The sequence below is a fragment of the Labrus mixtus genome, chromosome 9 (genome assembly GCF_963584025.1).
Source record: "Labrus mixtus chromosome 9, fLabMix1.1, whole genome shotgun sequence".
Taxonomy (NCBI): Eukaryota; Metazoa; Chordata; class Actinopteri; order Labriformes; family Labridae; genus Labrus; species Labrus mixtus.
The window spans coordinates 30,864,944-30,877,443 of NC_083620.1; the positions used below are offsets into that span (position 1 = coordinate 30,864,944).

Here is a 12,500-nt window from a genome sequence, read left to right on the forward strand (position 1 = left end):
GTACCTACTATCTGCTGTTTACTGTTTAGTACCTACTATCTGCTGTATACTGTTTAGTATCTACTATCTGCTGTATACTTCTTTAGTATCTACTATCTGCTGTATACTTCTTTAGTATCTACTATCTGTTGTATACTGTTTAGTACCTACTATCTGCTGTTTACTGTTTAGTATCTACTATCTGCTGTATACTTCTTTAGTATCTACTATCTGTTGTATACTGTTTAGTACCTACTATCTGCTGTTTACTGTTTAGTATCTACTATCTGCTGTATACTGTTTAGTACCTACTATCTGCTGTTTACTGTTTAGTACCTACTATCTGCTGTTTACTGTTTAGTATCTACTATCTGCTGTATACTGTTTAGTATCTACTATCTGCTGTTTACTGTTTAGTACCTACTATCTGCTGTTTACTGTTTAGTATCTACTATCTGCTGTATACTGTTTAGTACCTACTATCTGCTGTTTACTGTTTAGTATCTACTATCTGCTGTATACTGTTTAGTATCTACTATCTGCTGTTTACTGTTAAGTACCTACTATCTGCTGTTTACTGTTTAGTATCTACTATCTGCTGTATACTGTTTAGTACCTACTATCTGCTGTTTACTGTTTAGTACCTACTATCTGCTGTTTACTGTTTAGTACCTACTATCTGCTGTATACTTCTTTAGTATCTACTATCTGCTGTATACTGTTTAGTACCTACTATCTGCTGTTTACTGTTTAGTACCTACTATCTGCTGTTTACTGTTTAGTACCTACTATCTGCTGTTTACTGTTTAGTATCTACTATCTGCTGTTTACTGTTTAGTATCTACTATCTGCTGTATACTTCTTTAGTATCTACTATCTGCTGTATACTTCTTTAGTATCTACTATCTGTTGTATACTGTTTAGTACCTACTATCTGCTGTTTACTGTTTAGTATCTACTATCTGCTGTATACTTCTTTAGTATCTACTATCTGTTGTATACTGTTTAGTACCTACTATCTGCTGTTTACTGTTTAGTATCTACTATCTGTTGTATACTGTTTAGTACCTACTATCTGCTGTTTACTGTTTAGTATCTACTATCTGCTGTTTACTGTTTAGTACCTACTATCTGCTGTATACTGTTTAGTATCTACTATCTGCTGTTTACTGTTTAGTATCTACTATCTGCTGTATACTGTTTAGTACCTACTATCTGCTGTTTAGTATCTACTATCTGCTGTATACTGTTTAGTACCTACTATCTGCTGTTTACTGTTTAGTATCTACTATCTGCTGTATACTGTTTAGTACCTACTATCTGCTGTTTACTGTTTAGTATCTATTATCTGCTGTATACTGTTTAGTATCTACCAACTGCTGTTTACTGTTTAGTATCTACTATCTGCTGTATACTGTTTAGTACCTACTATCTGCTGTATACTGTTTAGTATCTACTATCTGCTGTATACTGTTTAGTACCTACTATCTGCTGTTTACTGTTTAGTACCTACTATCTGCTGTTTACTGTTTAGTATGATGTGGATTCCCGTTGTTGATATGTTTGATGATGAAGAAATTCGCCGTTGAGACTGACTTGCTTTCAAACAAAATTGTTTATTAACAAGATACAGAATCACTGAACATGTCTGCTCAGGAGAGACAAGAAGCCAATATCGATCTCTCCCGAACATACACTGAGAATGCTATTTATACACCATGTCACAGGACACATGAGGACATCTGTTTGTTTTTTAGGACAACCCCTCTTTTCCAACAGCAGGGGCCTCTGCAATTATATGTATGTCATAAACTTAAAGGCCAACACAGGTCACAGGTACAATCTCCTGTCTAGATGTCCCTGGGAAACCCTCTGGACATAAGGGTCCATTTGTTCACATTCCACTGCGGGGGATCCTAGCTTTGCTCTAGCATTTCCTGACACTCATAACTCATCCTGCGAACCACACCTCTAAACAAACTTTCCACTGAAGGAAACCCCTTTAACAGATGTGTGCAGTATACACTTAAAGATCACTATAATATCTCTGTCCTAGATATTTAAGACACTTCAAGTATCTACTATCTGCTGTTTACTGTTTAGTACCTACTATCTGCTGTATACTGTTTAGTACCTACTATCTGCTGTATACTGTTTAGTATCTACTATCTGCTGTATACTGTTTAGTATCTACTATATGCTGTATACTGTTTAGTATCTACTATCTGCTGTTTACCGTTTAGTACCTACTATCTGCTGTATACTGTTTAGTACCTACTATCTGCTGTATACTGTTTAGTATCTACTATCTGCTGTTTACTGTTTAGTATCTACTATATGCTGTATACTGTTTAGTATCTACTACCTGCTGTATACTGTTTAGTATCTACTATATGCTGTATACTGTTTAGTATCTACTATCTGCTGTATACTGTTTAGTACCTACTATCTGCTGTTTACTGTTTAGTATCTACTATCTGTGCTGTATACTGTTTAGTATCTACTATCTGCTGTTTACTGTTTAGTATCTACTATCTGCTGTTTACTGTTAAGTATCTACTATCTGTGCTGTATACTGTTTAGTATCTACTATCTGCTGTATACTGTTTAGTACCTACTATCTGCTGTTTACTGTTTAGTATCTACTATCTGCTGTTTACTGTTTAGTATCTACTATCTGCTGTTTACTGTTTAGTACCTACTATCTGTTGTATACTGTTTAGTACCTACTATCTGCTGTTTACTGTTTAGTATCTACTATCTGCTGTTTACTGTTTAGTATCTACTATCTGCTGTTTACTGTTTAGTACCTACTATCTGCTGTTTACTGTTAAGTATCTACTATCTGTGCTGTATACTGTTTAGTATCTACTATCTGCTGTATACTGTTTAGTACCTACTATCTGCTGTATACTGTTTAGTACCTACTATCTGCTGTTTACTGTTTAGTATCTACTATCTGTGCTGTATACTGTTTAGTATCTACTATCTGCTGTTTACTGTTTAGTATCTACTATCTGCTGTTTACTGTTAAGTATCTACTATCTGTGCTGTATACTGTTTAGTATCTACTATCTGCTGTATACTGTTTAGTACCTACTATCTGCTGTTTACTGTTTAGTATCTACTATCTGCTGTTTACTGTTTAGTACCTACTATCTGTGCTGTTTACTGTTTAGTACCTACTATCTGTGCTGTTTAGTACCTACTATCTGTGCTGTTTAGTACCTACTATCTGTGCTGTATACTGTTTAGTATCTACTATCTGCTGTTTACTGTTTAGTATCTACTATCTGCTGTTTACTGTTTAGTACCTACTATCTGTTGTATACTGTTTAGTACCTACTATCTGCTGTTTACTGTTTAGTATCTACTATCTGCTGTTTACTGTTTAGTATCTACTATCTGCTGTTTACTGTTTAGTACCTACTATCTGCTGTTTACTGTTTAGTATCAACTATCTGCTGTTTACTGTTTAGTATCTACTATCTGTGCTGTATACTGTTTAGTATCTACTATCTGCTGTTTATTGTTTAGTACCTACTATCTGCTGTTTACTGTTTAGTATCTACTATCTGCTGTTTACTGTTTAGTACCTACTATCTGCTGTTTACTGTTTAGTACCTACTATCTGCTGTATACTGTTTAGTACCTACTATCTGCTGTATACTGTTTAGTATCTACTATCTGTGCTGTATACTGTTTAGTATCTACTATCTGTTGTATACTGTTTAGTATCTACTATCTGCTGTTTACTGTTTAGTACCTACTATCTGTGCTGTATACTGTTTAGTATCTACTATCTGCTGTATACTGTTTAGTACCTACTATCTGCTGTATACTGTTTAGTATCTACTATCTGTGCTGTATACTGTTTAGTATCTACTATCTGCTGTAAACTGTTTAGTACCTACTATCTGTGCTGTATACTATTTAGTATCTACTATCTGCTGTAAACTGTTTAGTACCTACTATCTGCTGTATACTGTTTAGTATCTACTATCTGTGCTGTATACTGTTTAGTATCTACTATCTGTTGTATACTGTTTAGTATCTACTATCTGTGCTGTTTACTGTTTAGTACCTACTATCTGTGCTGTATACTGTTTAGTATCTACTATCTGCTGTATACTGTTTAGTATCTGCTGTATACTGTTTACTGTTTAGTACCTACTATCTGCTGTATACTGTTTAGTATCTACTATCTGCTGTATACTGTTTAGTATCTACTATCTGTGCCGTATACTGTTCAGTATCTACTATCTGCTGTATACTGTTTAGTATCTACTATCTGCTGTTTACTGTTTAGTACCTACTATCTGCTGTATACTGTTTAGTATCTACTATCTGCTGTATACTGTTTAGTATCTACTATCTGTGCTGTATACTGTTTAGTACCTACTATCTGCTGTATACTGTTTAGTACCTACTATCAGCTGTATACTGTTTAGTACCTACTATCTGCTGTATACTGTTTAGTATCTACTATCTGTGCTGTATACTGTTTAGTATCTACTATCTGTTGTATACTGTTTAGTATCTACTATCTGTGCTGTTTACTGTTTAGTACCTACTATCTGTGCTGTATACTGTTTAGTATCTACTATCTGCTGTTTACTGTTTAGTATCTACTATCTGCTGTTTACTGTTTAGTATCTACTATCTGCTGTTTACTGTTTAGTACCTACTATCTGTGCTGTTTACTGTTTAGTACCTACTATCTGCTGTTTACTGTTTAGTACCTACTATCTGTTGTATACTGTTTAGTATCTACTATCTGTGCTGTTTACTGTTTAGTACCTACTATCTGTGCTGTATACTGTTTAGTATCTACTATCTGCTGTTTACTGTTTAGTATCTACTATCTGCTGTTTACTGTTTAGTATCTACTATCTGCTGTTTACTGTTTAGTATCTACTATCTGCTGTTTACTGTTTAGTATCTACTATCTGCTGTTTACTGTTTAGTACCTACTATCTTTGCTGTTTACTGTTTAGTACCTACTATCTGTGCTGTTTACTGTTTAGTACCTACTATCTGTGCTGTTTACTGTTTAGTACCTACTATCTGCTGTTTACTGTTTAGTATCTACTATCTGCTGTTTACTGTTTAGTATCTACTATCTGCCGTTTACTGTTTAGTACCTACTATCTGCTGTTTACTGTTTAGTATCAACTATCTGCTGTTAACTGTTTAGTATCTACTATCTGTGCTGTATACTGTTTAGTATCTACTATCTGTGCTGTATACTGTTTAGTATCTACTATCTGCTGTATACTGTTTAGTACCAACTATCAGCTGTATACTGTTTAGTATCTACTATCTGCTGTATAGTGTTTAGTATCTACTATCTGTGCTGTATACTGTTCAGTATCTACTATCTGCTGTATACTGTTTAGTATCTACTATCTGCTGTTTACTGTTTAGTACCTACTATCTGCTGTAAACTGTTTAGTATCTACTATCTGCTGTATACTGTTTAGTATCTACTATCTGTGCTGTATACTGTTTAGTACCTACTATCTGCTGTATACTGTTTAGTACCAACTATCAGCTGTATACTGTTTAGTACCTACTATCTGCTGTATACTGTTTAGTATCTACTATCTGTGCTGTATACTGTTTAGTACCTACTATCTGCTGTATACTGTTTAGTATCTACTATCTGCTGTATACTGTTTAGTATCTACTATTTGTGCTGTTTACTATTTAGTATCTACTATCTGTTGTATACTGTTTAGTATCTACTATCTGCTGTTTACTGTTTAGTACCTACTATTTGTGCTGTTTACTGTTTAGTACCTACTATCTGCTGTATACTTCTTTAGTATCTACTATCTGTTGTATACTGTTTAGTACCTACTATCTGTGCTGTATACTGTTTAGTATCTACTATCTACTGTTTACTGTTTAGTATCTGCTGTATACTGTTTAGTATCTACTATCTGCTGTATACTGTTTAGTATCTGCTGTATACTGTTTAGTATCTACTATCTGCTGTATACTGTTTAGTACCTACTATCTGCTGTTTACTGTTTAGTACCTACTATCTGCTGTATACTGTTTAGTACCTACTATCTGCTGTATACTGTTTAGTACCAACTATCTGCTGTATACTGTTTAGTACCTACTATCTGCTGTATACTGTTTAGTATCTACTATCTGTGCTGTATACTGTTTAGTATCTACTATCTGTTGTATACTGTTTAGTATCTACTATCTGTGCTGTTTACTGTTTAGTACCTACTATCTGTGCTGTATACTGTTTAGTATCTACTATCTGCTGTATACTGTTTAGTATCTGCTGTATACTGTTTACTGTTTAGTACCTACTATCTGCTGTATACTGTTTAGTATCTACTATCTGTGCTGTATACTGTTCAGTATCTACTATCTGCTGTATACTGTTTAGTATCTACTATCTGCTGTTTACTGTTTAGTACCTACTATCTGCTGTATACTGTTTAGTATCTACTATCTGCTGTATACTGTTTAGTACCAACTATCAGCTGTATACTGTTTAGTACCTACTATCTGCTGTATACTGTTTAGTATCTACTATCTGTGCTGTATACTGTTTAGTACCTACTATCTGTGCTGTATACTGTTTAGTACCTACTATCTGCTGTATACTGTTTAGTACCAACTATCAGCTGTATACTGTTTAGTACCTACTATCTGCTGTATACTGTTTAGTATCTACTATCTGTGCTGTATACTGTTTAGTACCTACTATCTGTGCTGTATACTGTTTAGTACCTACTATCTGCTGTTTACTGTTTAGTACCTACTATCTGCTGTATACTGTTTAGTATCTACTATCTGCTGTATACTGTTTAGTACCAACTATCAGCTGTATACTGTTTAGTACCTACTATCTGCTGTATACTGTTTAGTATCTACTATCTGTGCTGTATACTGTTTAGTATCTACTATCTGTGCTGTATACTGTTTAGTACCTACTATCTGCTGTATACTGTTTAGTACCAACTATCAGCTGTATACTGTTTAGTACCTACTATCTGCTGTATACTGTTTAGTATCTACTATCTGTGCTGTATACTGTTTAGTACCTACTATCTGCTGTATACTGTTTAGTATCTACTGTCTGCTGTATACTGTTTAGTATCTACTATCTGTGCTGTATACTGTTTAGTATCTACTATCTGTTGTATACTGTTTAGTATCTACTATCTGTGCTGTATACTGTTTAGTATCTACTATCTGTTGTATATTGTTTAGTATCTACTATCTGTGCTGTTTACTGTTTAGTACCTACTATCTGTGCTGTATACTGTTTAGTATCTACTATCTACTGTTTACTGTTTAGTATCTGCTGTATACTGTTTAGTATCTACTATCTGCTGTATACTGTTTAGTATCTGCTGTATACTGTTTAGTATCTACTATCTGCTGTATACTGTATAGTACCTACTATCTGCTGTATACTGTTTAGTATCTACTATCTGCTGTTTACTGTTTGGTACCTACTATCTGCTGTATACTGTTTAGTATCTACTATCTGCTGTATACTGTTTAGTACCTACTATCTGCTGTATACTGTTTAGTATCTACTATCTGCTGTTTACTGTTTAGTACCTACTATCTGCTGTATACTGTTTAGTATCTACTATCTGCTGTTTACTGTTTAGTACCAACTATCTGCTGTATACTGTTTAGTACCTACTATCTGCTGTTTACTGTTTAGTACCTACTATCTGCTGTTTACTGTTTAGTATCTATTATCTGCTGTATACTGTTTAGTACCTACTATCTGCTGTTTAGTATCTACTATCTGCTGTATACTGTTTAGTACCTACTATCTGCTGTTTACTGTTTAGTATCTACTATCTGCTGTATACTGTTTAGTACCTACTATCTGCTGTTTACTGTTTAGTATCTATTATCTGCTGTATACTGTTTAGTATCTACCAACTGCTGTTTACTGTTTAGTATCTACTATCTGCTGTATACTGTTTAGTACCTACTATCTGCTGTATACTGTTTAGTATCTACTATCTGCTGTATACTGTTTAGTACCTACTATCTGCTGTTTACTGTTTAGTACCTACTATCTGCTGTTTACTGTTTAGTATCTACTATTCAGTAGGCAGATATTTGTTCCTACTTCTTCTGATTCATTCAGTCTGGAAGTGACGTCATTTACGTTTCCCGAACCGGCCGCATCCACCCGTTTTTTTGTTTATCTTTATTCAAGAAGAGTAATGCTCATATACAGTCAGGTAAACAAAAAACAATATCACAATGTAAATCAAGTAAAAGATTAAATAACTAAATAACATACAGTACATAAAGAACAAAGTAAAGACAGTAATATACAGAATATAAAATAAACCAATAAAGACACATTTAAATAGTGAAATCATTATTTAAATAGAGGGAGAAAGGTTTTATGATAATGCAGATATTTGTTTTATTTTCTGTTGTTAATTTAAAGTAGTGATTTCAGTCGGGACTTTAACTCTAGATTAAATTAAGATTAAATTAATCCACGCTCGTTTGTTTTGATTTGGAGAAGTGACGTGACGATTTACGTTTAATTTCGCACAGCATTGTGGGTAAAATATAATTCATTTCCTGAAAGGATTCATCCGATCCATACTGCATGAAACCAGGAAGTTAGTATCCATACTGAAATGTTCAGTATACTGAGGAGGACCCAAAAAATGACCACTGAATGACCACGAGAGTTCAGACTACTGAAACTCCTGCTGAAAAGTACTGACTACTGAACTGTGACTATTATATTATATTATTATATTATTATATAAAGTACTGTCTACTGAACTGTGACTATTATATTATATTATTATATTATTATATAAAGTACTGTCTACTGAACTGTGGATATTATATTATATTATTATATTATATTATTATATTATATTATAAAGTACTGACTACTGAACTGTGACAATTATATTATATTATTATATTATTATATAAAGTACTGTCTACTGAACTGTGGATATTATATTATATTATTATATAAAGTACTGACTACTGAACTGTGACTATTATATTATATTATTATATAAAGTACTGACTACTGAACTGTGGATATTATATTATATTATAAAGTACTGACTACTGAACTGTGGATATTATATTATAAAGTACTGACTACTGAACTGTGGATAGTATATTATATTATTATATAAAGTACTGACTACTGAACTGTGGATATTATATTATATTATAAAGTACTGACTACTGAACTGTGGATATTATATTATAAAGTACTGACTACTGAACTGTGGATAGTATATTATATTATTATATAAAGTACTGACTACTGAACTGTGGATATTATATTATATTATTATATAAAGTACTGACTACTGAACTGTGGATATTATATTATAAAGTACTGACTACTGAACTGTGGATAGTATATTATATTATTATATAAAGTACTGACTACTGAACTGTGGATATTATATTATATTATAAAGTACTGACTACTGAACTGTGGATAGTATATTATATTATTATATAAAGTACTGACTACTGAACTGTGGCAATTCGGAAAGGGCCATGGTGAAGAGCACACATTGATAATAAACAAAGAGGCGGAGTTTGAGGTGTGACATCATCACTTTATTTTTTTCTGTACAAAGCTCATCAGAAAGGTCCTCGTCACACCCGAGAGGGATACAGCATCTGGAACAGACAGGAAGTGACATCATCAGCCAAAATGGTCAATACACAAATGTTCACAAACAGTCGTTCGTGCAGATCGTCTGAGGAACCAAGACCTGACCTGGTGCTTTGCATTGTGGGAAACGGGCAAATGGGTAAATGGACTTGAGCTTGTATCTTTTCTAGTCTACTGAAAGAGCAGGTCACACCTCCACACACCAGAGGAACACTCTTTACTGCTGAGTGAACAGTCCATCAGTATTACAAATAAATCATCCTCTTCAGTGTTTCTGAACATTTATCTGTGTAACCTGAGAGTCTACTGACCCACAACATGAGAAATAAACCATCCAGTCCTTTGTTTGTGGTCTGCATAAGTCTTACAACACAGAGAAGCTCTGTTTCTAATGTGCTCTCCTGTTTGAAAAGGTGGAGGAGGGGACTGTTTGAAAAGGTGGAGGAGGGGACGGTTTGAAAAGGTGGAGGAGGGGACGGTTTGAAAAGGTGGAGGAGGGGACGGTTTGAAAAGGTGGAGATCCTCCAGGTAGACTGAAGACCCTGCAGGTAGACTAAAGACCCTGCAGGTAGACTAAAGACCCTGCAGGTAGACTGAAGACCCCACAGGTAGACTAAAGACCCTACAGGTAGACTAAAGACCCTGCAGATAGACTGAAGACCCTCCCTGTATGACCAGCTGCCCCTGTTGCCTAGCAACCTCACCTTGCTGATGTTGAAGACCCTGCTTCTTTCTGTTCAAACATGGAGATTAGACCACGCCCCCTCATCTTCAGTAAAGGGTAACTAAACAAGACGGCCCCGCTGTGACCTCATCAGTCTTCTGACCACACAGAGGCCTGAGACTAGTGGTGGGCGATATAACAATATTAGATGGTGAAGGACTTTAACTTGCTGACGATCTGTCAAAGCAGAGAGATCGTAGAACCGGGCTAAAGTGTTTATTTTATCATGCTGCAGTTTATGCTCCGACACAGACGCGTCTCCCCCTCCCTGTCTGCTCCGCAGCGGTGAAAACGAAACTTAAAGTCTGCAAAAAACAACTCCATATGATATTTCCACTGATATGTTTCCAAACCGACACGCAGTGAGCAACAGTTAACTTATCTGCATAGTGTGCACAGTTAAGTTTACGTGTCGGATAGCGACGCAAGAAACCGTTTAACGAGCCAGAGAGACGTTCACAGTCTGCAGAGAGACAGACAGAGAGGAGCTCAGACAGACAGTCAGGGGAGATATAACCCCGGTGTTTCAAATGTTGCTGTCGGTGTTTTCTGCTCTCTCTCAGTTTTTAAAAGTTACTTATCAAGCTTCTCCACCTGAAGCTCACCTGTTGTGATAACTGAACCTATAGGGATTACACTAAACGACGTTACAAAGCAGCAGGCAGGTGAGAGTGAGTAACCATGGTGACTGTCTGTCTGTCAATCAACAATGTCCCGCCCCCTCTATGAATGAAACTCTTCTGTCAGTAAAACTTACTTTGATCATGTGTCGCAGAATGAACACATTCTGTATTATGTTTGATTATATATAAACTAAACTAAAGTTAATCCAATGATGTCATAAAAACAACAAAGACTGCAGAGTCTGTATGAAGCTCCAGCTGGAGGAACTCTGCAGGACTAAAATAGAACAGAAACACAAGAACTCGAAGTCTACATGTTTTTAAATGAATGCATCACTGCGTGAAAATGTTCCTGATGAACATAAAAAGAGGACACATAACTAAATCATCATTTCAAAGTGGTGAGGAAAACCTTCAAATTGTTCATAAATATTGATCAAATTGAGGGAAAGACATTTCTGTTGCTAAAGATGTTCTGGGTGAGAGACCTCCAGACTGCCTACAAAGATGTTCTGGGTGAGAGACCTCCAGACCTCCTAAAGATGTTCTGGGTGAGAGACCTCCAGACTGCCTACAAAGATGTTCTGGGTGAGAGACCTCCAGACCGCCTACAAAGATGTTCTGGGTGAGAGACCTCCAGACCGCCTACAAAGATGTTCTGGGTGAGAGACCTCCAGACCGCCTACGAAGATGTTCTGGGTGAGACCTCCAGACCTCCTAAAGATGTTCTGGGTGAGACCTCCAGACCTCCTAAAGATGTTCTGGGTGAGAGACCTCCAGACCTCCTAAAAGATGTTCTGGGTGAGACATCCAGACCTCCTAAAAGATGTTCTAGGTGAGACCTCCAGACCTCCTAAAAGACGTTCTAGGTGAGACCTCCAGACCTCCTAAAAGACGTTCTAGGTGAGACCTCCAGACCTCCTAAAGATGTTCTGGGTGTGAGACCTCCTAAAGACGTTCTGGGTGAGACCGCCAGACCTCCTAAAGATGTTCTGGGTGTGAGACCTCCTAAAGACGTTCTGGGTGAGACCTCCAGACCTCCTAAAGATGTTCTGGATGAGAGACCTCCAGACCTCCTAAAGATGTTCTGGGTGTGAGACCTCCAGACCTCCTAAAGATGTTTTTCAAATAGATTAAACTTGTTTAATTTAAAAACATGATACAGGTAAATAAGTTTGGTTGAACCGGTCAGTAACTTTGTCTAAAGATCAGAATGAAAACAATCGTGATCTTTCCAAAAACAAATCGTGATATGATATTTTTCCCATATCGCCCACCTCTACCTGAGACCACCTGCTGATGCCTTCAAAGACCCCTGGAAACCCAACACCTAAGCAGCCCGAGTGTCTTTGAACTCACCACTCTGATTCTGTGTCCGATGGCTTTCGCTGGAAGGTTGCTGCTGAATTTGGCGCGGACCATCCCGCTGCTGCCGTGAGCGCGGGTCACCTTTCCCCAGATCACACGGGTCTTATTGGGTTTCCCTCCCGGCGTC

At 36.2% G+C, this 12,500-nt stretch overlaps 1 protein-coding gene and 1 long non-coding RNA gene across 2 annotated transcripts in view; one reads left to right on the top strand and one right to left on the bottom strand.

Moving 5' to 3' along the window:
• Window positions 1-12,500, top strand: part of LOC132980980 (uncharacterized) — a 95,090-nt gene that overhangs the window by 47,524 nt on the left and 35,066 nt on the right. The window lies entirely within an intron of this gene.
• Window positions 9,579-12,500, bottom strand: part of rpl35a (ribosomal protein L35a) — a 5,201-nt gene continuing 2,279 nt past the window's right edge. Inside the window, exons 4-5 of the mRNA XM_061047382.1 lie at window positions 12,365-12,500; window positions 9,579-9,663 (exon numbers count right to left, since the gene is read on the bottom strand). The exon at window positions 12,365-12,500 is cut by the window's right edge and continues 9 nt beyond it. Of these exons, the coding sequence (XP_060903365.1) occupies window positions 9,640-9,663; window positions 12,365-12,500 (160 nt within the window). The 3' untranslated portion in view covers window positions 9,579-9,639. The remainder of the gene's footprint in view (window positions 9,664-12,364) is intronic.